Source organism: Callithrix jacchus, chromosome 2, assembly GCF_049354715.1.
Source record: "Callithrix jacchus isolate 240 chromosome 2, calJac240_pri, whole genome shotgun sequence".
Lineage (NCBI taxonomy): Eukaryota > Metazoa > Chordata > Mammalia > Primates > Cebidae > Callithrix > Callithrix jacchus.
The window spans coordinates 162,570,971-162,595,435 of record NC_133503.1 but is presented as its reverse complement, the minus strand read 5'-3'; the positions used below and the strand labels follow the sequence as shown (position 1 = coordinate 162,595,435).

Here is a 24,465-nt window from a genome sequence, read left to right as displayed (position 1 = left end):
ACCTGCAGTGGTCCCATATCTTATTCTTTAAGAAACTGGAGGCCAAAAACCCACAGCATTCTCTCCAGGGGAGCTGTGCCTCACCAGCACCCAAAAAAAAACCTGGTTACATATGTACTATATTTTCTTTATCCAGTCTACCAAAAAGAACATTTAGATTGATTCCACATCTTTGCTACTGTGAACAGTACACATGCATGTATGGTCCTTATGGTAGAACAATTTATATTCCTTTGGTACATACTAATAATGGGATTGCTGGGTCAAATGGTATTTCTGGTTTTGGGGTCTTTGAGGAATCACCATACTGTTTTCCACAAAGGTTGAACTAATTTACACTGTCACCAATAATGTATAAGCAAAACTTTAACTTTTTTTTTTAAGTACTTGGAAGTTTGCATTGACATTATATCAACTTAAGGTAAAATTTTAAAGCTTTTCACACATTGGAACCCTATCTGGCTTTGGTCCAACCCCAAAATAAAACAGAGCCATCACTTATATAGAAACAATTGCCCTGCTGCTGTAAACTTCAACAGCTTTCATGAGAAAATTCAATTTAAAAGGAGAACTTGCATAGCTTTCAAACATATTAATTTGTATAAAACAACTTGCTCTGCAAGCTGGGTGTTTGCTGGGTGCCATGGCTCATGCCTATAATCCCAGCACTTTGGGAGGCTGAGGCAGGCAGATCATAAGGTCAGGAGTTCGAGACTAGCCTGGCCAACATAGTGAAATCTCGTTTCTACTAAAAATACAAAAAATTAGCCGGGCATGGTGGCAGGCACCTGTAATCCAAGCTACTCAGTAGGCTGAGGCAGGAGAATTGCTTGAACCTTATAGGCAGAGGTTGCAGTGAACCGAGATCAAGCCATTTCACTTCAGTCCTGGCGATAGGGTGAGACTCGGTCTCATAAAACAAACAAAGAGACTGGGCACGGTGGTTCATGCCTGTAATCCCAGCACTTTGGGAGGCCAAGGTGGGTGGATCACAAAATCAAGAGATCAAGACCATCTTGGCCAACATGGTGAAACCCTGTCTCTACTAAAAATATAAAAATCAGCTGGGCGTGGTGGTGTGCACCTGTAGTCCCAGCTACTTGGGAGGCTGAGGCAGGAGAATCTTTTGAAACCGGAAGGTGGAGGTTGCAGTGAGCCAAGATCGCGCCACTGCACTCCAGCTTGGTGACAGAGTGAGACTTTGTCTCAAAAAAACAAACAAACAAAACAAAACAAAACAAAAAAACAGTGTTTTGGTTTAGTACTTAAATATATGCGGAGTTAAAATTATTACTAAAACAATATATGACTCTTAAAAAATACTTTTATTATAATAAAATGTACTATATTGATTTGCCAAAGTTTTGCAATCTAGTAAAGGTATTACCTTGCTTGGATTTGTAGTTTGTGATTTAGTATGCTGTACCGTGGGCTGGTTATGTTAACTGGAAAAATAAACTTGTTACTTGAAAATCCAAACAAAACAAAAAAAAAAAAGGAGTGGACGCAGATTAAAGAGGATCACAGGAAGATTCTTAGCCTTATGCCTTCTGAGTTTACAACCACAGGATTCTAGGGCATGAACTCCCGATCAGACAGTTCCAGGCAGCTACAGAAGTCTGCTCTGGTGAGTCTTGCCCAGGATCTGGAAGTCCAAGATCAAAATGCCGGTGATTCAGCTCTTGGTGAGTGCCCTCCTTCTGTAGTACAGTAGCCATGTTGTAGCTGTGTTCTCACACCACACAAAGGGAGAAAGAGAGAGAGAGAAAACGGGAGAAAGAGAGAGAGAAGGGGAGAGAATGAAAAGGACGTGTCTCTTCCTTTTCTCAGAAGGCCGCTAATCCTATTATGAAAGCCCCAACCTTATAACCTCACCTAAACATAATTGTCTCCCAAAGGCTCCATCTCTAAATACCATTACCTTGTGGATTGGCTAATTAAAATCATCATGAATTCTGGGGGACACAGTTCAGCCCATAGCACCAAGTCTATGTGATACTCTCATAATCTCTGCCCATCTCAGGGCCTGCAGCAACTGAGACTCATTTCTTCAGGCATTTCAGAAGACAGAGATTAAAAAAAAAAGGGCAGGAGAGAATACAATGCATTAATTAATTAATTAATTAATCTTGAGACAGCATATCACTCCAGTACCCTGAATTATTTGGGTTACTTCAGTGCCCAAATAATTCAGGTGATATTGTTTCATATTCATTGCTTACCTATATGGGGGCAAGTATACAGGCATCCATTGGGCCAATCCTCTTTTTATAGCAATTACTTTCCAGACTCAGACCTTATTCCAGCTCATTGAAGTACGCTAATGCTTAACTCATAGCACAGATTTTATTTCACATTAATGGATTCAAAAGTGTGACCCATGCCCTATGTCACAATTCTTTTTTAATCAGAAATGACCCAGACATTCAATGGTATCTGAAATAATTTTAAGATTTTAAATTACATTAAAAGTTCACTTACAAGCATTGATTTCATTTATATTTATTCAATTTATTCATTTTTAGCAGTTTATCTAAATTAGTTTTTAGAACTAAGACATTAGACAAAGGTAATCATCGCTCCAAGTTACTTCTTTGTTAACCATTTGCATAGTCTGTGAATATCAGGTGTTCACCTAAGCAAAAATCTTAAACACATGGGCAATTTTGCTTATAATTCAGAAAAATTAGTTGTTCTTATGGAACCAACAATGTTGTTAGTCTTATTTATCAAAAAATTCACTCAAAGAAAGATTATTCTGTTTTTCGTTGAGTTTATGGCTCTCATAAACTGCATGTAAAATCTTAGCACGTTAAAATATTTAGCAAAGGCAAACGTAAAACTAATTTAATTAGTAAACCCAGGCAAAAATGTATGCTGACAATTCCAGACATTTCTATTTTTGTTTCGTCAATAATTTTAAAGCTTATTTTAAAAGATTACTAAGTTCACACAAATTTGAGAAGCTTTTGGACTTTTTTTGTTTAAAATATAATAAAAAATATGGAACGCTTCAAGAATTTGTGTGTCATCCTTGTGCAGGGGCCATGCTAATCTTCTCTGTATCGTTCCAATTTCAGTATATGTGCTGCTGAAGCGAGCGCTGGACTTTCTTACTAAATTTATGAGCACTCATTTACTTATAAGTCAATATGGTGCCATTGTAGACATAACATATAACCTAATACAGTTAACATACAGAGAAACACATATCCATACACACAAAGATCAAATAGATGTCACCATGAAACTCTAGCCATGACATGGCATCATAAATCCATTATTTTACAAAAGACAGCTGAATCCAAATTATTTCAGGATGGGACAAAATTGGGATCTGTCCACATGGCTAAACTTTATCTGCCTTGATAGGTAATCCAATTAATGCCGTGGACCAAACCTTTGGCTAAAGCAGTTTCCATAGTAGTTTTATGTTGTGAATTGAACGCGAGTCCGGAATCTTGTCCAGCGAGACGGTCCCAAACCTGGAAGAGAGCGTGCACCGGAAAAAAAAGAGAAAGAAAAGAGCGAGGTCTGGAGGGCCACATGTGCTATGCCCATGCAGCAATTTTATTTTTGCAATAGGTTCCATTATATAGTTTTCTGCTTAATGTTGTTTATATCAGATCAAAATACTTAAGTCGTCACAAAGCAAGTTAAGCCCACTAAGTTACGCCCAGTAAGTAAGTTACACCCAGTAAGTAAGTTACGCCCAGTAAGTAGGTTACGCCCAATAAGTCAAGGTAAGTAAGTTACACCCAGTAAGTTACGCCCAGTATATACTTGTTAATATTTTACAACAAATGTAACAAGGGTCCAAAATGAACACAATGAAACAATAAACCATAAGGAGCTGAAAGTGGACACAATGCTTCCCAAGTCCTCATATCCATAAAGTAATGTCTGTTAATTATTTTGAATAGCATACTTCCTCTCTCGGTTCCTGCTTTCCCTCAGCTTGACTTCCCCAACCGGGGATCTGTGTCCGGGCTCAAGCTCACCATATGGCGAGGCCCATTTCCTAGGGACCTCACACGGGAGCGATCCCCACGAATCCCTCAGTTTTATATCTAAAACTTGTTTTTAACCATTTTTTTCCTTCAGTTTCAAATGAGCTTCCAATATTTACATCTTAGCTAGAACTGGCTGAACTGCATACAAAAAGCAAACTTTCCAAGAGCCTTCAATTTGCGGTATCATAAGTGGTGCATACACAAAATGGGCCTTAGCTCCTTCTCAGTTTGGGAGGATTTTATAGTGCCAGGATTATCTCATAACCGTGGTAATCAAGAACAGAATCTGAGAGACCAAAATGATGAATCAGGAAGGAGCATCTGTAGTGAGTGTCCTGCGGCAATCAACAACATCCATATGGGGTTAAACTGTCTGACTGCACAATTTTGGGCCACTGCTATTTTCACCCTTTCAATGATTAAATGTTAAAATACCTGACAATACCAAGTGTTAGAGAGTATATGAAACTTTAGAGTATCTTACATATTGTAAGTGGTAGCATGTATTGGTACTATCACTTTGAGAAACAATCTGTTGTTGTCTTATGAAGCTTCAAGTCACATATCTCAAAACCTGTCAACTCAATTTCGGAGTACACGCCCAAGAAAAATTAGTTATTTTTATAGAACCAACAATGTTAAATTAGTCTTGTTTATCAAAAAAGTCATTCAAAGAATGACTTTGGCATCATATAAACTAGGAAATATACTACCTGCACATAAATATATACTAGGAAATAAGTAAAAGAATGTTGGTATCTGTGCTGTTAACAGTAACAAAAACCTGGTGGGGAGGGAGGATCCAGAGGTTCTCATTGAGGTTTAAATTTCCATTTCTCTGATTATTAGTGATGGAGAGCATTTTTTATATATCTGTTGGCTATCTGTAAGTCTTCTTTAAGAAATATCTTTTCAATATAATAACTGAACTGATTGCAGAAAAGTTCATTGGGTAGCTTTGGACCAACCCAGTTCTCCCACTTTCTTGCTTGTAGTCCTCAAGAATAACTGTAGAATGTGCTGGGGGTGCAACATCCTAAAATAAGGGGGAACTTGCTGGAATAGCCTGGGCTCTTTTCCTGTCTCCACCTGCCACAAGATGTCCTTCAATCCTTTAGCCTAGTGTGTCAAGTGAACCTGGCATAGAAAACCCAAGGCGGGCTGCTTACTGGCATCCCTCAGCTGTGGTGCAAGAAGAGCATGTGCAGTTAAGACTCCATCTAGGCCGGGCGCGGTGGCTCATGCCTGTAATCCCAGCACTTTGGGAGGCCGAGGTAGGTGGATCACGAGGACAAGAGATCGAGACCATCCTGGCCAACATGGTGAAACCCCATCTCTACTAAAAGCACAAAAAATTAGCTGGGCGTGGTGGTGCATGCCTGCTGTCCCAGCTGCTCTGGAGGGTAAGGCAGGAGAATTGCTTGAAACTGGAAAACGGAAGTTGCAGTGAGCCAGGATCACGCCACTGCACTCCAGCCTGGCGACAGAGCAAGACTCTGTCTCAAAAAAAAAAGAAAAAAGAAAAAAAGACTCCATCTACCCTAAGTAGCTTTCTGAGTTACAAGTGACCAAAACACAATGTACCCGAGGCTTGCTGTCCCTTGCTTCCTGTCTGTAAGTATAAATTTGCTTCATGTAACTTACGTATGAATATCTTATGTCTCAGTTGTCTTAGACAAGTTGGTAAGCAGTGCACAGTTAACCTGCTTCACACTTAAAATGTTCTGATCTTTCACAAATTACTGAGCATTAGTCTTATATCACTGCTATTTCTGAACCCCAGGATATGGTGGAAACAATCATTCTGTTTATTTTTCTATTAAGGATCTTAGAAAACCATTAAGCTAAAGTAGAAATTGCAAGCAAGCAAGCTCACTCTGAAATCCAAGTCCAGAAAGGCTACATTTTCAATGCTGGGTGGCTACTTTTACTGACAGGAGGTCATAATTCCCTCCACCCACTTTTCCCAGCCATGCTCCCTGGAAATGCAGGACCTGCAGTCTTAAATAGAAGGGACACTTCCTGGGATTTTCTCCACATCTGAGAAAGACAGAGAATTCATGTCCTCAGAAGCCAAATTGCATGGATGTATTTGAGAAGGAAAGATGTGGGCATGCATTAGAGCAACCTGAAGTTGACAAGAGGGTTTGGGCTCTTGGATAGACTCAGAGGGAAAAGTGCCAGGAAGACCTAACAGGAGAATTTCCTGGACTAAGTTCTCTGGGCTGCTTCCTATTCACTGTCTTGGTGGTCCAAGCGGGAGCATCCCAGCATGTACAACCCTTTGGCTGCCTTTCCCCTCCCACCTTTAACATATCATCACAGGAGGCACCATCACATCCCTGAGACCAGCAAAACTGGCCACCGAGGGTCCTGCACCAGTCCAGGCACCAGTAACCACCACCCACCCCACCCCGCCCCAGAGTCTCCTCCTTACCCAACAACAAAGCCATAACAAAGATGACAAAGTACTTCACATTTGTAGACAAATGTATTGTGCCACCAAAAAAAAAAAAAAATGCACAAAGCAATCTGAAAGCAAACGCAGAAGTGTTACTGGAAAAGGGTCCCTATCTAGAACCCAAGAGAGGGTTCTCGGATCTTGTGCAAGAAAGAATTTGAGGTGAATCCATAAAGTGAAAGCAAGTTTATTAAGAAAGTGAGGAAATAAAGAATGGCTACTCCATAGGCAGAGCAATGGCATAGGCTGCTCAGCTCCTTACACTTAAGATTACTTCTTAATTATGTGCTAAACAAAGTGTGGATTACTCATGAATTTTAAGGGAAAGGGGTGAGAAAGTCCCTGAACTGATCCTTTCTGCCCTTTTTAGACCACACGGGGTAACTTTCTGATGTCACCGTGGCATTTGCAAATTGTCATGGGGAGTAAGCAGTGAGGAGGACCAGGGGTCACTTTTGTCACCATCTTGCTTTGGTGGCTGTTGGCCTGGCTTCTTTACCTCAACCTAATTTCTCAGCAAGGTTTTTGTGATCTGTATTTTGCGCTGACCTCCAATCTCATCATAGGACAAAGAATGCCTAACCTCCTGTAATTGCAGCCCAGTAGGTCTCAGCCTTATTTTTATTTTATTTTATTTATTTATTGTAAGACAGTCTCGCTCTTTGTTGCCGAGGTTAGAGTGCAATAGCACAATCTCAGCTCACCACAACCTCTGCTTCCCCGTTTCAAGCGATTTTCCTGCTTCAGCCTCCCGAGTAGCTGGGATTATAGGCATGCGCCACCACGCCCTGGCTAATTTTGCATTTTTAGTAGAGACGGGGTTTTACTATGTTGGTCAGGCTAATCTGGAACTCCCGACCTCAGGTGATCCGCCAGTCTCAACCTCCCAAAGTGCTGGTATTACAGGCGTTGAGCCGTCGTGCCTAGCGGTCTCACACTTATTTTACCGGCCCCTATTCAACATGGAGTCGCTCTGTTTTAGATGTTTCTGACAGTGTTACTGTAATATCATGTGTTCTCAGAAAATTAGCCAGTGGAGGGTCTCAGGAAACCTCAGAACTCAGTGCTATAATAAAACGGCAGGCAGCAGAGACAGCCTTAGGGCATGCGGTCCCAAGCACTTGGAAACCGCTGCAGAAAAGCCCTGGAACTTTGGACAGTGGCCCCGGAACAGTCGTAGACTGACGCTCTTGGAAAGTCTCCTCCCATATACGTCTCCCACTTCAGTGGTGGGTCCCAGAAGCAGGGAGCCCGGATGGAGGAAAGTTGCGGGGGTTGGCGCATTCCCCGGGCTCCTCTGCAGCGTTGGCCTCCCCTAGGGGCACTGTGGCTCCTTCCAGAAGCCGGATTCAGAGTAGGTGACTCTGGGTCCTCCCTCCAGGTGTCCTGTGCTCTGGGAAAGTAATCGTTTTTCGAGTCGTCCTAGCGAAGAAGCACGCAAGGAGTGGAAAGCAGGTCGCAGTTAATGTTCTTGGCCATCCTGGGGAACTGGAAATGGTAAGGACAGAAAGCGAGCATCCAACACAGCCAGTCTACTGAGCTCAGGGCTGAAAGCATCTTGGACACCTCCCCCACCCTCACACCCCTACCCTTTCCTCTCCAAAAGTCGGAAGCTGCCAAACGCCGCTGGGAGACAGCAACTCCAACTTGATGGAATATCTCACGCGAGGTGACACGGAATATCTGGGATTTAGAAGCCACCATCGTTTGTGTTCTATACTCTTCTGGCTTCCTGGGCGGTACAAATCAGTTTACAGTAAGTGGAGGTCCGGCGCAGTGCCTCACGCCTGTAATCTCAACACTTTGGGAGGTTGATGCGGGAAGTTCACCTGATGTCAGGAGTTTGAGACCACCCTAGCCAATATGGTGAAACCCGATCTCTACTAAAAATACAAAAATTAGCTGGGCGTTGTGGCGAACATCTGTAGTCCCAGCTACTTGGGAGCCTGAGGCAGGAGAATTGCTTGAACCCGGGAGGAGGATGTTGTAGTGAGTTGAGATCATGCCATTGCACTCCAGCCTGGGTGACAGAGGGAAACAAAAAAAAAAAAATTATTAGCTTACACTATACCATAGGCAATGAGATCCTCTAATTGAGCACAGTTTAAAAATTGAGACATGACCGTTTTCATTCCCATCCATGAAGCTCTGTGGCTGTAGGTTACAATCTCATTTGGAAGAAAAATCTAACATCTAAATTTGAGGTTTTTCATGAGTCTGAAGACTTGGTCGATTGGCCTCCTATTGGACCCCATTGTCTCCAATGGGGAGACATCCTACACATCTTATTAGACTGAAGCTTAGTCCTCTGAATGGGGTCTTGGAACCAGGAGCATGGTTTTTGGGATATATTCATCAATGTTTTTCAGATTTTTAAATACATTTTTTCAAAAATAAGGTTCAGAGGATAGCAGTTACACTCTAATGAGAGTGGTTCCCCAATGCTGCTCCACTTATTTTTTAATAATCAGACTCTGAAGTTCCATATCTACATATTTCTCTGCATGGCTATTTTTGCCAAGTACTTCCATAATATAATCCAATTTACAAATATTTATAATATTCAGCGGAATTCAATACAGCAAACTTAAGAATCATATCTCTTCAAGTAACCCCTTAACAGCCGTCTGATTATGGCTCAAATCCAAGTATTCTAATTTATTCTGGAAGCAGATACCTCTCAGATCCACTCTGAGTACATTCAAGTCCTCTATAGGCTCACTCTAACCAAGGCAAAGTTTTAGCTGCACTAGAAACATTTGAGTCATTCCAGATTGTCCAGCCTAAAAAGGTTAAAGTCAGACCGACCTTCGAATCAGTTGAGTTCACTGGGGTCCAGCATCTCAACCTTTTATTCCATACATTCACATATTTACTTCTCTATTTTGAAATACAAAGGCGCACCAAATTCACATAAATCTTTTCTTTCTCCTACTTGAAACAGAGTCTCACTCTGTGGCCCAGGCCTGAGTGCAGTGCCACAAACAAGGCTCACTGCAGTCTCGACCTCCTGGACTTCAACCATCCTGTCACCTCAGCCTCCCCAGTAGCTGGCACCAAGGGGCATGCCACCACCTTGGGTTAATATTTTTTTATGTTTTGTAGAGGCGGAGTCTCCTCATGGTCCCCAGCTGGTCTCAAACACCTGAGCTCAAGCAATTCTGCACCTCGGCCTCACAAAGTCCTGGGATTATAGGCCAGGCCACCATGCCCATCAAAATTCACACAAATCTATACCTCCAGCTCAGACTCTAATGCTATAGGCCTATATTCCTTCTTATTTACTGAACACCTTTTTTGGAAGCCCCCAGACAATTCTAAATCCAGTCTTATGCAACTTGAGGATTCCTCATCTTGGCTAAAGACAGCCAGAAAAATAATTAGTTTATACGATGCAGAAATTTTATCTTAGAATAAATTTTATCTTTTCTGGCTTCCTTTCTTCATCTTCTTTCTTTTTCCACCTTTCCTCCTTAACTATACTAACCCTAAATCTATCCAAGTGACTGAATACTTCATGGCATATTACTTGTCATCCTCTACATCAGCATTGCCCCTTCCCAGGAGAAATGGCATCTTCCCTTTCTTTCCTCAACTGTTTCCAGGGAAGTCCATCCAGAAAGATCCACCTGGTGTTCCCTAGATTTAAGGTGAACCTAGTGACCTTATCGGTGAACCTAGTGACCTAGTAGAGTTCTGCTTTGCCACCAAGCAAAATTCTTCACTTTCTAATTCCAGGTGACTTTCCCTGGGGCATTTTTGCCTTTTACTTTCTGTCTAGCCTCCTCCATGGTCTTTGCTTTTACCTACTCTACTAGACTTACTGGTTATAAGTGCTAAATTTTTTTCTGAGCCCAAAATCAAGAGTCAATACCTGACAAAGAAGCAGATTGTTAAGACCAAGAGTTTCTCTGTATCTGGAAAGCATTAATGTGGATTCCTGCCTCCTCATTCATTAGTTGCATAGCTTCCTCCAACATAGGAACTGGCCAGAAGATTCACCTGTGCACACTGCCTGACTGTTGGAGACTTTTCCCTTCTTTGGTCCCTCCCATCACCTACCCCCCCCCCCCGTTTTTTCTATTTTGTGTCACTTGCATTTCTTTAACAACTTTCTAACAAGATTTATCATTATAGTTATCTTGATTTGATTAGATTTTTCTTAATGAAATACAACACAAATATCAGTCTTTCTTAATTCTTTATTGTGTATTTGTTTTGGATGACACACCGGGAAGGGAAATAGGAAAGGCTCTACATCATATGTTGTATGGGCTCCACAATTTGCCCGCAAGTTTGAATCCGAGGACCTCCCACCCACACAAAACTGCCATTGCCAGCCTGCTCCAAGTCTACCCAATCTCTAGCCATTGTCATACTGCAAAGTTCCTATGACCTTCTCCCAAGGAACACAATCATATACTTTACCTCTTTCTGACCTCCCAGGAATCCGCCCCACCTTCAACCACACTGAAATTAGAATCTGAATTCTGGAACTATCTTGATGTCAGTCTCTGTAGGGGAGCAGCCTGCAGCCTACTCTGGACTCCCATCAAAACAGATTACCCCTTCTGTCTAGGGGTTGCTAATCCCAACTTTTTTGCTGAGATGGGAAGCTGGGGTAGAAATGGGAAGAGAATAGTGGTGGCAGTTGTTTTGCTTTGCAACGGCTCCAGACTGCTCTTCCATTTGGTAAAGTGGCTGTAACTTTTTGGGTGGGAGCAATGCACTTTTCCTTTATTCTCCCACCCACAGGACCAGGAGGCAATAGGATGGGCCTCAAACAGCAGGGAAGGTTTTGGCTAGCTGAAGAGGTATGATGGGATGGAGAAACTGAGGTAAATGCCTTGAGAAAGGGTGAGGATTACAAGGCCAAAATGGATTTCCTTACCTGGCAGGGCATTCTCTGCCTTTGTTCTGGCATGGCCTTTGCCTAAATTCCCCTGGAAAAGGATAGTACTGGTTTGCATAGGAACAGCAGTGGTGAAAATGGGAAACGATGAGTGTGAACAGAGATGCTCGTGGCAGTGTGATATAGCTGGCCTAGAGTTAGAACCTGTACAATGCCATTTTTATAAAGAACAAAACTATTTCCATTCTCCTCACAATGACTGCTAACCTTGGCTTTTGTAAATTGCTAGATCATTTGCAGGATGCAAATTGAGGTAAAGCTGCATACCTCCTCTTATCTGTAAATGCCAGAATTGCTGGCCTTTGTTTACCAGAGTAAGCACCCCCAGATAATTCCATCCTGGTGCCAAGCAACTGAAAATCTATGGATCCCACCCCTACCCAGACGATGTGTAAACGAATGCTAATCTTAGCATCTGTGAACTCCTTAAATGACAATCAGAATAGTCCCCTGGCCCTCAAAATGTCTGGAACCCCCTCACCCTCCTCTCCACCCAGAAGGTGATTTGAATCCACTGGCCCTCGGAATGTCTGAAGCCCCCTCACCCCATCCTCTCCCCTCACCCCCAAGGTGATTTTATGGGTATAAAAAGGTCTTGTCACCCTTCTTTCTCTGCCACGGGTTGGAGAGACGTGAGTCCTCCGTGGTCGCCGGCAATAAACCCTGCAATTTGGCATACTTTTGTTCTGGAGTTGACTTTCTGTGCTCAGTTCGATATAACAGTAGGGTCTGTAGGTCTCTTTGAGGGGGCTCAACTCACATAGTGCAGATTTTTTTTTTTTTTAATATAAATGCTTGCGGGAAAGGACATTTTCTTATTGGACAGGGGCAGTACCATATTTCTTATCAGAAAGGATGTAGGTCTTAGTCTGGTTGAAAAGTGAGGAGAGGGAGGCTACTCAAGCACTTACAATTCACCTGCATTGCATTTCCGAGAAGAAAGAAAATAAATCAGTGATGCATTTCAAAAATCATGATGTTAGAGACAGAGAACTACAACTTGAGCTTTTTCCTGGGCTTAGAGAGGAGGTGGATGTATCCTGTCAGTTCCTCGTCCAAAGCGGAGTCTTGCAACCCGTTTTTCTCCCCCGCTGTTTTTGAACTACTATCCCCAAATACCAAGGGTATTTGACAGAGTGAATCATCAGAATAAGCTGCGATTCCCACTGAGTTCCATCCCGCAGGGAAGGGACTAGACCGGCGGAGCAGGCCTGAGGCCAGGGTCGAGTGGCACTGTGCCTTTCACTCTTCCTGGAGATCTCGGACCTAGAGCTTCCAAGCTCGGAAGAGATGTACTTGTCGACCGCTCCCTAAGATCCCTTGAGGGCTCTGAACGCGGACAAAAGCCTGGGACAGGAGTGTGGTGCGGAAGAACCAGCCACAGCCTTTGGAAGAGCAGCTTCCTGCAGTGTAGAGCTGTACGCGACCCGCAGGGCTTTTACATTCTTCCCGGAGGAGCCACATCCGCCCCATTCCGGGTCCTTACTCCAGCTCCTTTCCCTCTGAGAATCCTGCTGGGTCAGTCGCTGGGGCCCTCGATAATTAAGAATCAAGGTTCAATCAAGAAAAATACAGATTTTCTTAAACCTGAAGGCACTAACTTGAGGAGGGAGAGTGGGAGTAATGCCAGTAGCAGTTTTTGATTTCGTTTTTGTTTTTATTTTCTAGTCACTAGGCCGCCAGAGAAAGTTGCACCCAGCGACCAATCGATGCGTCGCAGCCCCGTTCCTTTCCCTGAACCGAGGGTTTGTGGCTTGTTTCTCAGGGCCTGGGAGTGATCGCCGGCAGCAAGGTTGCTGGCGCCCAAAAGAACGCGCTTTTGTCTTAGGCCAAGATGCTGGCGTTCGCCTCGAGCCCACACTTGCAGGGTCCTAGCGCCGCCAGATTCACGCACGCGCACGACCCAGCGCCCCACGCAGCTCCTCAACTGACCACCGGTTTCCCTCACGCACTTCATTGGCAGCACTGGTCCGATAGTTTTCCGGTTGCGGCGGCGCTAGTTGAGCGGAACAGAATGTTTTCCTGCTCGCTCTGTGAGTCACATTCTCCATCCAAGGGCCTCTAGTCCGGGTGTCATGGTCGCAGCACCCGGCTTCCGTTTCGCCAACAGCGCGGAGTCGGCGGTTTTTCTGTCACAACTCGTCGCACGGAGTTTCTCGGTGGCCGAACGTCTCCTTTTTTCTCAGACTCAGCGGTTTCTTGGTGACAGCGCCCTTGGTTCAACCATAACGAATGCTCTCCTTGACAACCCCACCCCTAGTGTCACTCGCAGGCTCCCAGCACCGCCATTTCGCCGAACCGCGGTCTCTTGGTCGCGGCACAGCTCGTTGCTCGGCATCTGCATTTCCTGCGTGGCCGCAGCGCTCAGGTCGCCGATGTGAGGGATTCGGGGTCGCAGCTTCCCCAGTTGCGTCGAGCTTGGCGTTCCCCAGCGGCGGCGGCCCTGGGCTGGGGGAGCCCGCCTCTCCTCGGAGCGGGTGACAGGGGAGCTGCCCAAGCGCCATCTCTTTCCAGCGCAGCCGCAAGGGCCCCAGCTCGGCCTCCGGATCCCAGTCCTTTGGCGGCGCCGCTGGCGTCCCTGTGGCAAGACTCCGCAGTTTCGGGCATCGTTGGCTTCTTGGTCCTAGCAAGTTTCGATTTCGCGGTGACTGGGATTTCTACCCGCTGTTGAAGTCGGGAAATAACCATAATGTGATTTCTCAGCCCCAGCAACTCCCAACTTAAGGCAAACACCGGTCTAGCCCTGGCTGCGATTTCTAGCTGTTTCAACACAGAAAGGCAGAGTTAGCCTGTGGCTCATTTTTCAGCAACTCCAGGTTTCCCGTAGCCTCAGTTTCTCATTGTAACAAACCTGGGGTTAGCCCTGCCTCAAGTTTCTTCGTCCCGGCCAAGTTCCGGTTTGCTACCAGTAAGCCCTGCTTTCGCTGGTACCCAGATTTCTACAGCTTTTGCCGCCAGCGCCCACTTGGCGTTTTCTCAGTTGCTGCACCGTTCTTAGCGCCCAACGTAAAGATTCTCGTTCCTGTGGCCTGTAAGTTATCTGTGCTGTCACTTTCTCGGTCCTAGTACCGCTAAATCTCGTAGGAACTTCCTGAAACAGGTTTTATGGTGCAGAACGGTGACTGTACCCAGCTGCCATATGCCCTAGTACTTCCGTAATACCGTTAGCCGGCGCTTTTCAGTCACCACACATTCAAACAGGTTAAAACACATTAAACGGATTAAACAGATCAAAACACATTAAAATGTCACAACACATTTAAACAGACTCGGTTCATTCCGCCAAACAGGACGTTTAGGCGTGGAAGCTCCACTCCTTTCTAAGAGCACGCTGTTTCTCTCCAACAACACGGTTAAAGGCGCCTGAACGAATATTTGTTTGGCAATACCCCGGCTATCCACTAGGTGCCAGCGTTTGCTAAGTTCCAAGAGCCAGTGTTTAGCAAGGTCGTTAGTCGACACAGCCCTAGCGAAGGGTTTTCCGATGGCAGCAATGCTCATTTCCTGGAAACAGATGGTTCTTGGCACCTGAAGCGCTCTTTAACCCTTGCGGTCTGTAGCGCTAGTTCTCTGCAAGGTTAGCTTAGTGTTCGTTTCATTTCGAGTTATTTTCTCGCTATGTTTTTTTGCCCGAATTACGGTTTGTTTTGGTTCTATGTACTCTCTAAAAAAGTAATCATTTTTCGTTTGTCTAATTTTCATGCCGTTGTTACTAGTGAGTTTCATAATAAGTGGCTTGCTTCCCAAGAGCTCCGGAGAGCATAAATACTCAGGCTGAGGGTAGTGCTGAAGCGCAAACACTTGTGTCCTTCTAGCCTGAGGCTTAAGTGACGGAGTAACATTTTCTTGGTCCTGTGAAGCAGGCTTGGGATGCGAAGAGGTGGCGCCAGAGTCCCAGAGGATTGTGGGCCTCACCCTTTATATCCAGTACTAGGAGAGTACTCATTGGACGACAGGTGTTATTTGGAACTGCTTTCCTTCCCTTGTGGGTGGCTTCAATTCAATACTTTATCAGAAAAATTGAAACTTTAGGCCAAAATACTTTCCCAAGATGACAAGATTTAAGTCAATCTTTAACAAGTAAGCTGACTTTAAAATTATTGGTAAAATAAAATTAGAAATGGCTTCAGAATTGTCAACATACATTATTGTTTAGACTTGTTGGTCCATAGTTTTAAATTTATTTCTGCTAGATAATATAAAGCATGAAAATTTTGCATGAAGGTTATTAAGCTATAAATGCAGCCCAAAACAAAATTATCTTTGTGTGTGTAATTTTGGTAAATAAGGCATTTAATAGCATTGGTTTAATGAAAACAGCTAAATCCTGGGTTACTGGCAGAAAAGAAAAACCCATTTATTTAACCTTAAGGTTCTTACTTAGGTAAACACCTGATATTCACAGGCTATCATAATGGTTCACAGGGACATAACTGTAACTGGCCCAGGTGTTCGTTTTGCCTACTGCCCAGATAGAGCTGATTTATCTAGACAGGGGAGTTGTAATAAAGAGTTTAATACATGTAGAGTCACCTAAATTGAAGACCTGAATTTTATTATTACTCAAATCAGCTTCCCAGGAAATTCAGAGGCTAGGGATTTTCAAGGATAGTTTGGCAGAAGGGGGCTAGAAAATGGGTGCTGCTTCTTTGTTAGTGGGCAGTCATGGGTGTGGAAAACAGTCCTCCAGCACTCAGTTCATTTCTTGAGTGGGGGCCACATAGGAGTGGCTGATGCCATTCGGGACACCTGATCATCAGAAATGCAAAGGTCTGAAAAGTCATCTTGAAAAGCCAAATTTAGGTTCCAGTAATTACGGAACTTGCAAATCTTGTGACCTCTGGAATAATGGCTGGTAATCATTTAACTATGCCTACATCTTACCAGAATTCAGGTCTATCTCATCCTCCTAACCTGGTGCGCTTTCAATAGTTTTATAAGGATGGTTTGGTTTGGGGAAGGGATATTATCATATAAAGTTAAACTAAATTTCTCCCAGAGTTAGGTTGGCCTATGCTCAGAAGTGATCAAGGGCAGTTTGGAGGTTAAAGGTAAGATGGAATTCGTTAGGTGAGATCTCATTCACTGTCATAATTTTCTCACTGTTATAATTTTAGAAAGGTGGTTTCATGGCTTTAAATGATGGCTAGGTTTTTCTAGTATCACAGTTTTCATAAGTAATCTAGGTAAACTATTTTTAAAATTAAATTAATTAGGTAAATAATGAAATAAATGCTGATAAGTAAACTTATATTACTTCAAATCTTCAAATTAGGGCTGGGCACGGTGGCTCAGGCCTGTAATCTCAACACTTTGGAAGGCCAAAGTGGGTGGATCATTTGAGGTCAGGATTTGGAGACCAGCCTGGCCAACAAGACGAAATGCCATCTCTACTAAAAATGCAAAAAGTAGCTGAGCTACTTTTTGCAGGGTTGTGTGTGCCTGCAATCCTAGCTACTCAGGAGCCTAAGGCAAGAGAATAGCTTGAACTCAGAATGCAGGTGTTGCAGTGAGCCTAGGAAGTGCCACTGTCCTTCAGCCTGGGTGACAGACAAAGACTGTCTCCAAAAAAAAAAATCGTAAAGGTAATTTAAATTAAACAATGGATAGTTATTAAATGTCTGGATCATTTTCAATTAAAAAAAAAATATTGTAGGAGGGGTACTTCAGCAGATGGCCAAATAGAGACAACTCCAGTGCACAAAACCCAGCAAGAGAGACACAGAAATCAAAAGATCTCCTAGCTCCAACCAAGGCAGCAGGTTCATTTCAACTGGTCTGATCGGCCAGTGAGCAAAGCCTAGGCAAGGCAGACCGAGGTGGGAAGCGGTGCTACTTCATCCAGAAAGTGCTCGCCTCCCTCACCCTGGTCCAGATACGGGGCTTCCCCCAAAGCCTCAGCAATCCACAGAATAAGGGATCTTTGCCAGTCAAACACCGGGAATTACAAGTACAGAGTTGAAAAACAATCTATGACAGTGCCCCGATTGTCGCACAGACCTAAGCAAACGTATAAGCCTGTAAGCCTGCTGGTGAGCCTTCAGACTGAGCTATCACCCCCTCCCCCTACCTGGAGAGAGAGGAAGCTGAAAGCGGGAAGACACCCGGTGTGGTTGGGTGGGTCCCTGGGTCCCTCCCCTCCCCCATAAATCCCAACAGGCTGAAGCACTAACTCTAATGGGTTCCACAGCCAGTAACTCAGTCTGAGCTGAACCCTGAATGATCCAGTTTCGTGGAGGAAAGCAGCAACCCGCCATTAAAGAGGCAGGACTAGGCTTAATGTTTTAACAAAAAACACTAGAAGCCTCCATAGCAACAGGATGGTGTCCTTGACAACCCAGCAGCGCCTCAAGGTCAGCGGAAGGAGGGGTGCCGACCGTTAAAGAGGTGGGCCTAACCTCCCAGTGTAAACAAAAAAGACACAGGAAGCCTACCTAGTACCTGAAGGAGTCCCTGGAAACCCGGTAGGCTTTGACAGGCAGACAAGTGACCTCATCAAGCAGCTCCCTGAGATCTTTGAGCTAGATAAATCCATGAAGATGGGGGGAAAAAAACAGTGCAAAAAAGATGAAACAATCAAAGACCAGAACTCCTCTTGTCCTTAAGGGATCACAACTCCTCAACAACACAGGAACACAACACAACTGAGAAAGAGTTAGACGAATTGACAGAAACAGGCTTCAGAAGGTGGGTAATAATAAACTTTCTGAGCTAAAGGAACACGTTCTAACCCAATGCAAAGAAACTAAAAATCTTGAAAAAAAGGTTAGACAAAATGCTAACTAGAATAACCAGCTTAGTGAAGAACATAAACAACTTGATGGAGCTGAAAAACACAGCACAAAAACTATGCAAAGCAAACACAAGTTTTAATAGCCAAATCAATCAAGCAGAAGAAAGGATATCAGAGATTGAAGACCAACTCAATGAACTAAACAGAGAAGGTAAGACAAGAGAAAAAAGTGAAAAGAAATGAACAAATCCTCCAAGAAATATGGGATTACATGAAAAGACCTAATCTATGCTTGATCAATGTACCTGAATATGATGAGAAGAATGAATCCAAGCTGGAAAACACTCTCCAGGATATCCAGGAGAACTTCCCCAGCCTAGCAAGGGAGTCCAACATTCAAATCCAAGAAATACAGAGAACTCCACAAAGATATTCCTCAAGAAGAGCAACCCCAAGGCACATAATTGTCAGATTCACCAGGGTTGAAATGAAGGAAAAAACGCTAAGGGCAGCCAGAGAGAAAGGACGGGTTACCCACAAAGGGAAGCCAATCAGACTCACAGTGGATCTCTCTGCAGAAACCCTCTAAGCCAGAAGAGAGTGGGGGCCAATATTCAACATCCATAAAGAAACAAACTTTCAACCCAGAATCTCATATCCAGCCAAATTAAGCTTCATAAGTGAAGGAGAAATAAAATCATTTACAGACAAGCAATTATTGAGAGATTTCTTCACCACGAGACCTGCCTTACAAGAGCTCCTGTAAGAAACACTAAACATGGAAAGGAACAAGTACCAGCCACTACAAAAGCATACCAAATGGCAAAGACCAATAACACAATGAAGAAACTAAGTCAACTAATGGGCAAGAAAACCAGCCAGTAACAAAATGGCAGGATCAGATTCACACATAACAATAGTAACATTGAATGTAAATGGCCTAAACACCCAGATCAAAAGACATAGACAGGCAAACTGGATAAAAAGTCAAAACCCATCAGTGTGCTGTATTCAGGAAACACATCTCATGTGCAAAGACACACATAGACTTAAAATAAAGGGATGGAGGAAGATTTACCAAGCAAATAGAGAACAAAAAAAAGCAGGGGTTGCAATTCTAGTCTCTGATAAAACGGACTTTAAACCAACAAAGATCAAAAGAGACAAAGAAGGGTTTTACATAATGGTAAAATGATCAATCCAACAAGAAGACCTAACTATCCTGAACATATACGCACCCGACACAGGAGCACTCAGATACATAAAGCAAGTTCTTAACATCCTAAAAGGAAATTTAGACTCCCACACAATAATACTGGGAGACTTTAACAATAAACCTAGTTTATTGAGAGTTCTTAGTATGAAGGGCTGTATATTATTTTATGATATGTTCAATGGAATGTATCATAAAATAATAAAAGCTATTTATGACAAACCCTCAGCCAATATCATACTGAATGGGCAAAAGCTGGAAGCATTACCTTTGAAATCAGGCACTAGACAAGGATGCCCTCTCTCACCACTCCTATACAATATAGTACTGGAAGTTCTAGCCAAAGCAATCAGGCAAGAAAAAGAAAGATATTCAAATAGGAAAGGGGGAAGTCAAATTGTCTCTATTTGCAGATGACATGACTGTATATTTAGAAGACCCCATCATCTCAGCCCAAAATCTCCTGAAACTGATAAGCAACTTCAGCAAAGTCTCAGGATACAAAATCAATGTGCAGAATTCACAAGCATTCCTATACACCAATAACAGACTAACAGAGACCAAATCAAGAGCAAACTCCCATTCACACTTGCTACAAGGAGAATAAAATACTAGGAATACAACTAACAAAGGATGTGAAGGACCTCTTCAAGGAGAAATACAAACCACTGCTCAAGGAAATAAGAGAGGACACAAACAGGTGGAAAAACATTCCATGTTCATGGTTAGGAAGAATCAATATTGTGAAAATGCCCATACTGCCCAAAGTAATTTATAGATTCAACCATATACCCATCAAGCTGCCAATTACCTTCTTCACAGAACTAAGAAAAAAAAACACTTAAATTTCATATAGAATCACAAGAGAGCCAGCATAGCCAAGACAATCCTAAGCAAAAAGAACAAAGCCAGAGGCATCATGCTGCCAGACTTCAAACTATGCCACAAGGCTACAGTAATCAAAACATCATGGTACTGGTACCAAAACAGAGACATAGACCAATGGAACAGAATAGAGGTTTTGGAAGCATCACCACACTTCTACAACCATCTAATCTTTGACAAACCTGACAAAAACAAGCAATGGGGAAAGGACTCCATGTTCAATAAATGGTGTTGGGAAAACTGGCTAGCCATGTGCAGAAAGCAGAAACTGGACCCCTTCCTGACACCTTACACTAAAATTAACTCCAGATGGATTAAAGATTTAAACTTAAGTCAGTAACGTGCTATGGACTTATTACCAAGCCACTTCCACTCTAGGCTAAGAATTTCTGTATTAAAATGTTTATTACTCTCCCTTCCTCCATGACTAAGTCGGAAAAGGAAAATCCTGGGACTCCTGCAAAGATCTCATGAGACCGGTGGAGTAAAGAAGGTGACAAAGATATAACAGCAGTGAGTACATAATCCTAGGGACGTTCATCCCATCATGTTTGCAGTTTCCACTCAACGCTGCATCTCTTCCGCCTGAGGCTTTTCATCTTTTCTTGAAGGTATGCTAGGCTGCTATCACATTCATAACTGCGCCAATTTCATCTGCATCTCGGCGGCTGCCTTCAGGCCCCATTCCCCAGGGTTTAGGCTCCAGCATCTCCCCTGTCCCGCTACGGTCCTACTTCTTTTCCGGGTCTTATCTGGCAGGCACTTAAGGGAAGCAGGAAGGCGCCAGTAGCGGGAAGCGAACACAGCCCACTTACGTTGCTTAGCAACGGACTCAACTCTTCGGCCTCCGCTTCTTCAGGCTGCTGGGCAGAGACATACCAGCCCTGCTCAGCGTTGAAGCTCTCCCAGGACGCCTCCATGCTACTCTCCAGCTCACTACCAGGTCCATCTGGGAGCCTCTACCCCAGCTCTGCTCTCCTGCCGTCAGTCGCGCCAGAGGCGGAGCTATGAGCCCGGCCCTTCCGGCTTTCCGTACCCCACCAGGTCCGGGGAGGAAAGGACGCTCGCCCTCTCTGCGGCCAACAGTGATGATGTCATCGAAGGCCCGCCAGTCCAGCCACGACCCTCCTCCGAGCGGTACCGGAGGGGGAAGTGAGGGGTCGGCTCGCGGATCCAGCTGTAGAGCCACGCGGGGAATTGGAATGGTGCTTTGGATCTTATGGAGGCCATTTGGATTCTCAAGAAGACTTCTGAAACCGGGAAGCCATAGCATAACTGAATCAAAATCATTAATTCCACTAGCTTGGACATCCCTGACACAGACGCTTTCAGAAGCACCTGGTATTCTCTTATTGGGTCAAAGAAAAATATTCTCAACCATGCCAGAAATAGAAACACATGAGAGAGACTCTGAATTGTTTTCACCACCCTCTGATGTCCGAGGCATGACAAAACTTGATAGAACAGCTTTTAAAAAGACAGTCAGCATTCCAGTGCTTAAAGTGAGGAAAGAAGTAGTCAGTAAATTGATGCGATCCCTTAAAAGGGCAGCATTGCAGCGCCCAGGTGTAAAACGTGTAATTGAAGATCCAGAAGATAAAGAAAGTAGACTAATCATGTTGGATCCCTATAAAATGTTTACTCATGATTCCTTTGAGGAAGCAGAACTCAGTGTTTTAGAGCAGTTAAATGTCAGTCCACAGATCTCTGAATATAATTTGGAACTAACATACGAAAACTTTAAGTCAGAAGAGATCTTGAGAGCTGTGCTTCCTGAAGGTCAAGATGTAACTTCAGGGTTTAGCAGAGTTGGACATATTGCACACCTGAACCTTCGAGATCATCAGCTACCTTTCAAACATTTAATTGGCCAGGTTATGATTGACAAAAATCCAGGAATCACCTCAGCAGTAAATAAAATAAATAATATTGACAATATGTACCGAAATTTCCAAATGGAAGTGCTATCTGGAGAACAGAACATGATGACAAAGGTTCGAGAAAACAACTACACCTATGAGTTTGATTTTTCAAAAGTCTATTGGAATCCTCGTCTCTCTACAGAACACAGCCGTATCACAGAACTTCTCAAGCCTGGGGATGTCCTATTTGATGTTTTTGCTGGGGTTGGGCCCTTTGCCATTCCAGTAGCAAAGAAAAACTGCACTGTATTTGCCAATGATCTCAATCCTGAATCCCATAAGTGGCTATTGCACAATTGTAAATTAAATAAAGTGGACCAAAATGTGAAAATCTTCAACTTGGATGGGAAGGACTTCCTCCAAGGACCCATCAAAGAAGAGTTAATGCAGCTGCTGAGTCTGTCAAAAGAAAGAAAACCCTCTGTGCACATTGTCATGAATTTGCCAGCAAAAGCTATAGAGTTTCTTAGTGCTTTCAAAACACTTTTAGATGAGCAGCCATGCAGCAGTGAACTACTTCCCATAGTGCACTGTTACAGCTTTTCCAAAGATGCTAACCCTACTGAAGACGTTCGTCAAAGAGCTGGAGCTGTGTTAGGCATTTCACTGGAGGCATGCAGTTCAGTTCACCTGGTAAGAAATGTGGCCCCAAACAAGGAAATGCTGTGCATCACCTTTCAGATTCCTGCTGCTGTACTCTACAAGAACCAGACCAGAAATCCAGAGAATTGCGAAGATCCGCCTCTTAAAAGGCAGAGGACAGCTGAAGCCTTTTCAGATGAAAAAACACAAATTGCTTCAAACACTTAATTGGAAATGTTTTCTCTATCTCCCTGCTAGACTTAGTGTAGCAAAATATAATTTGTATTATTAAATAAAATTTTAGTGTTCAGTTTTTACTATTAAAAAAAAAAGATTTAAACTTAAAACTCAACACCATAAAAACTCTAGAAGACAATCTAGGCAAAACCATCCAGGACATAGGAATAGGCAAGGACATCATGACTAAAACACCAAAAGCAATGGCAACAAAAGCCAAGATAGACAAATGGGATCTAATTAATCTTCAGAGCTTCTGTACAGCAAACGAAACAATCATTAGAGTGAACCAGCAATCAACAGAATCAGAAAAAATTTTTGCAATCTACCCATCTAACAAAAGGCTAATATCCAGAATCTACAAAGAACTAAAACAGATGTACAAGAAAAAAACAACAAACAAACCCATTGAAAAGTGGGCAAAGGATATGAACAGATTCTTCTCAAAAGAAGAAGACATATATGAGGCCAACAAACATATGAAAAAATGTTCATCATTACTGGTCATTAGAGAAATGCAAATCAAAACCACATTGAGGTATCATCTCACCCCAGTTAGAATGGCAATAATTTTAAAATGTGGAGACAACTGATGCTGGAAACTATGTGGAGAAATAGGAACACTCTTACACTGTTGTGGGAGTGTAAATTAGTTCAACCATTGTGGAAGACAGTGTGGCAATTCCTCAAGGATCTAGAAATAGAAATTCTATTTGACTCAGCAATCCCATTGCTGGGTATATATCCAAAGGACTATAAATTATTCTACTATAAAAACACGTATGTTCATTGAGGCACTGTGTACAATAGCAAAGACCTGGAATCAATGCAAATGCCCATCAATGATAGACGACAAAGGCAATGTGGCATATATACACCATGTAATACTATGCAGCCATATAAAACGATATGTCTGTGTCCTTTGCAGAGACTTGGATGAATCTGGAAACCATCATTCTCAGCAAACTGACACAATAACATAAAACCAAATACCACATATTCTCACTCACAGGCAGGTGTTGAACAATGAGAAGACGTGGACTCAGGGAGAGGAGCATCACACACTGGAGTCAGTTGTTGGGGGGTCGAGGGGAGGGACAGCAGGGAGTGGGGAGGCTGAGCAGGGTGGGGAGGGATAACCTGGGGAGAAATGCCAGATATAGATAAAGGGGGAATGGAGACAGCAAACCACCTGGTTATGTACGCACCTATGCAACAACCCTGCATGATCTGCACATGTACCCCAGAACCTAAAGTACAATTAAAAATAAAAAAAAGGTGGGTACTTCAGGAATTGATGAAGTCACGAGGTTTCTGTCCTCCCAAATGGGATTAGTGACCATATAAAATAGGCCTGAAGGAGATTGTGTTTCTTTCCCACCATGTGAGGACGCAGAAAGAAGGTGCCAATGGTGAGGCAGTGAGCCCTCATTAGACACTGAATCTGCTGGTGCATTGATCTTGGACTTCCCAGCCTCCAGAACAATGAGCAATAGACTTCTGTTGT

General features: G+C 43.3%; 1 protein-coding gene, 2 long non-coding RNA genes and 1 other non-coding gene across 4 annotated transcripts in view; 2 read left to right on the top strand and 2 right to left on the bottom strand.

Annotated features, from left to right (window-relative positions):
* Window positions 1–2,997: 2,997 nt before the first annotated feature.
* LOC118151782 (U6 spliceosomal RNA) lies at window positions 2,998–3,104 on the bottom strand. The gene has a single exon (XR_004740192.1). It is a non-coding gene; the product is annotated as a U6 spliceosomal RNA (small nuclear RNA).
* Window positions 3,105–3,535: 431 nt separating this feature from the next.
* Window positions 3,536–24,465, bottom strand: part of LOC144581463 (uncharacterized) — a 49,251-nt gene continuing 28,321 nt past the window's right edge. The window contains exon 2 of the long non-coding RNA XR_013532324.1: window positions 3,536–8,494. This is a non-coding gene — a long non-coding RNA (uncharacterized LOC144581463). The remainder of the gene's footprint in view (window positions 8,495–24,465) is intronic.
* On the top strand, window positions 13,269–24,241 carry LOC128931384 (tRNA (guanine(37)-N(1))-methyltransferase). The gene has a single exon (XM_054252269.2). The coding sequence runs from the start codon at window positions 21,225–21,227 to the stop codon at window positions 22,947–22,949; it is 1,725 nt and encodes a 574-aa protein (XP_054108244.2). The 5' UTR covers window positions 13,269–21,224; the 3' UTR covers window positions 22,950–24,241.
* LOC144581464 (uncharacterized) overlaps window positions 13,269–24,465 on the top strand; it is a 29,201-nt gene continuing 18,004 nt past the window's right edge. Inside the window, exon 1 of the long non-coding RNA XR_013532325.1 lies at window positions 13,269–14,417. This is a non-coding gene — a long non-coding RNA (uncharacterized LOC144581464). The remainder of the gene's footprint in view (window positions 14,418–24,465) is intronic.

What these genes read in the sequence shown, in the direction of transcription:
- LOC128931384 (XM_054252269.2), top strand. Translation starts at nt 21,225, where the DNA reads ATGAGCCCGGCCCTTCCGGCTTTCCGTACCCCACCAGGTCCGGGGAGG.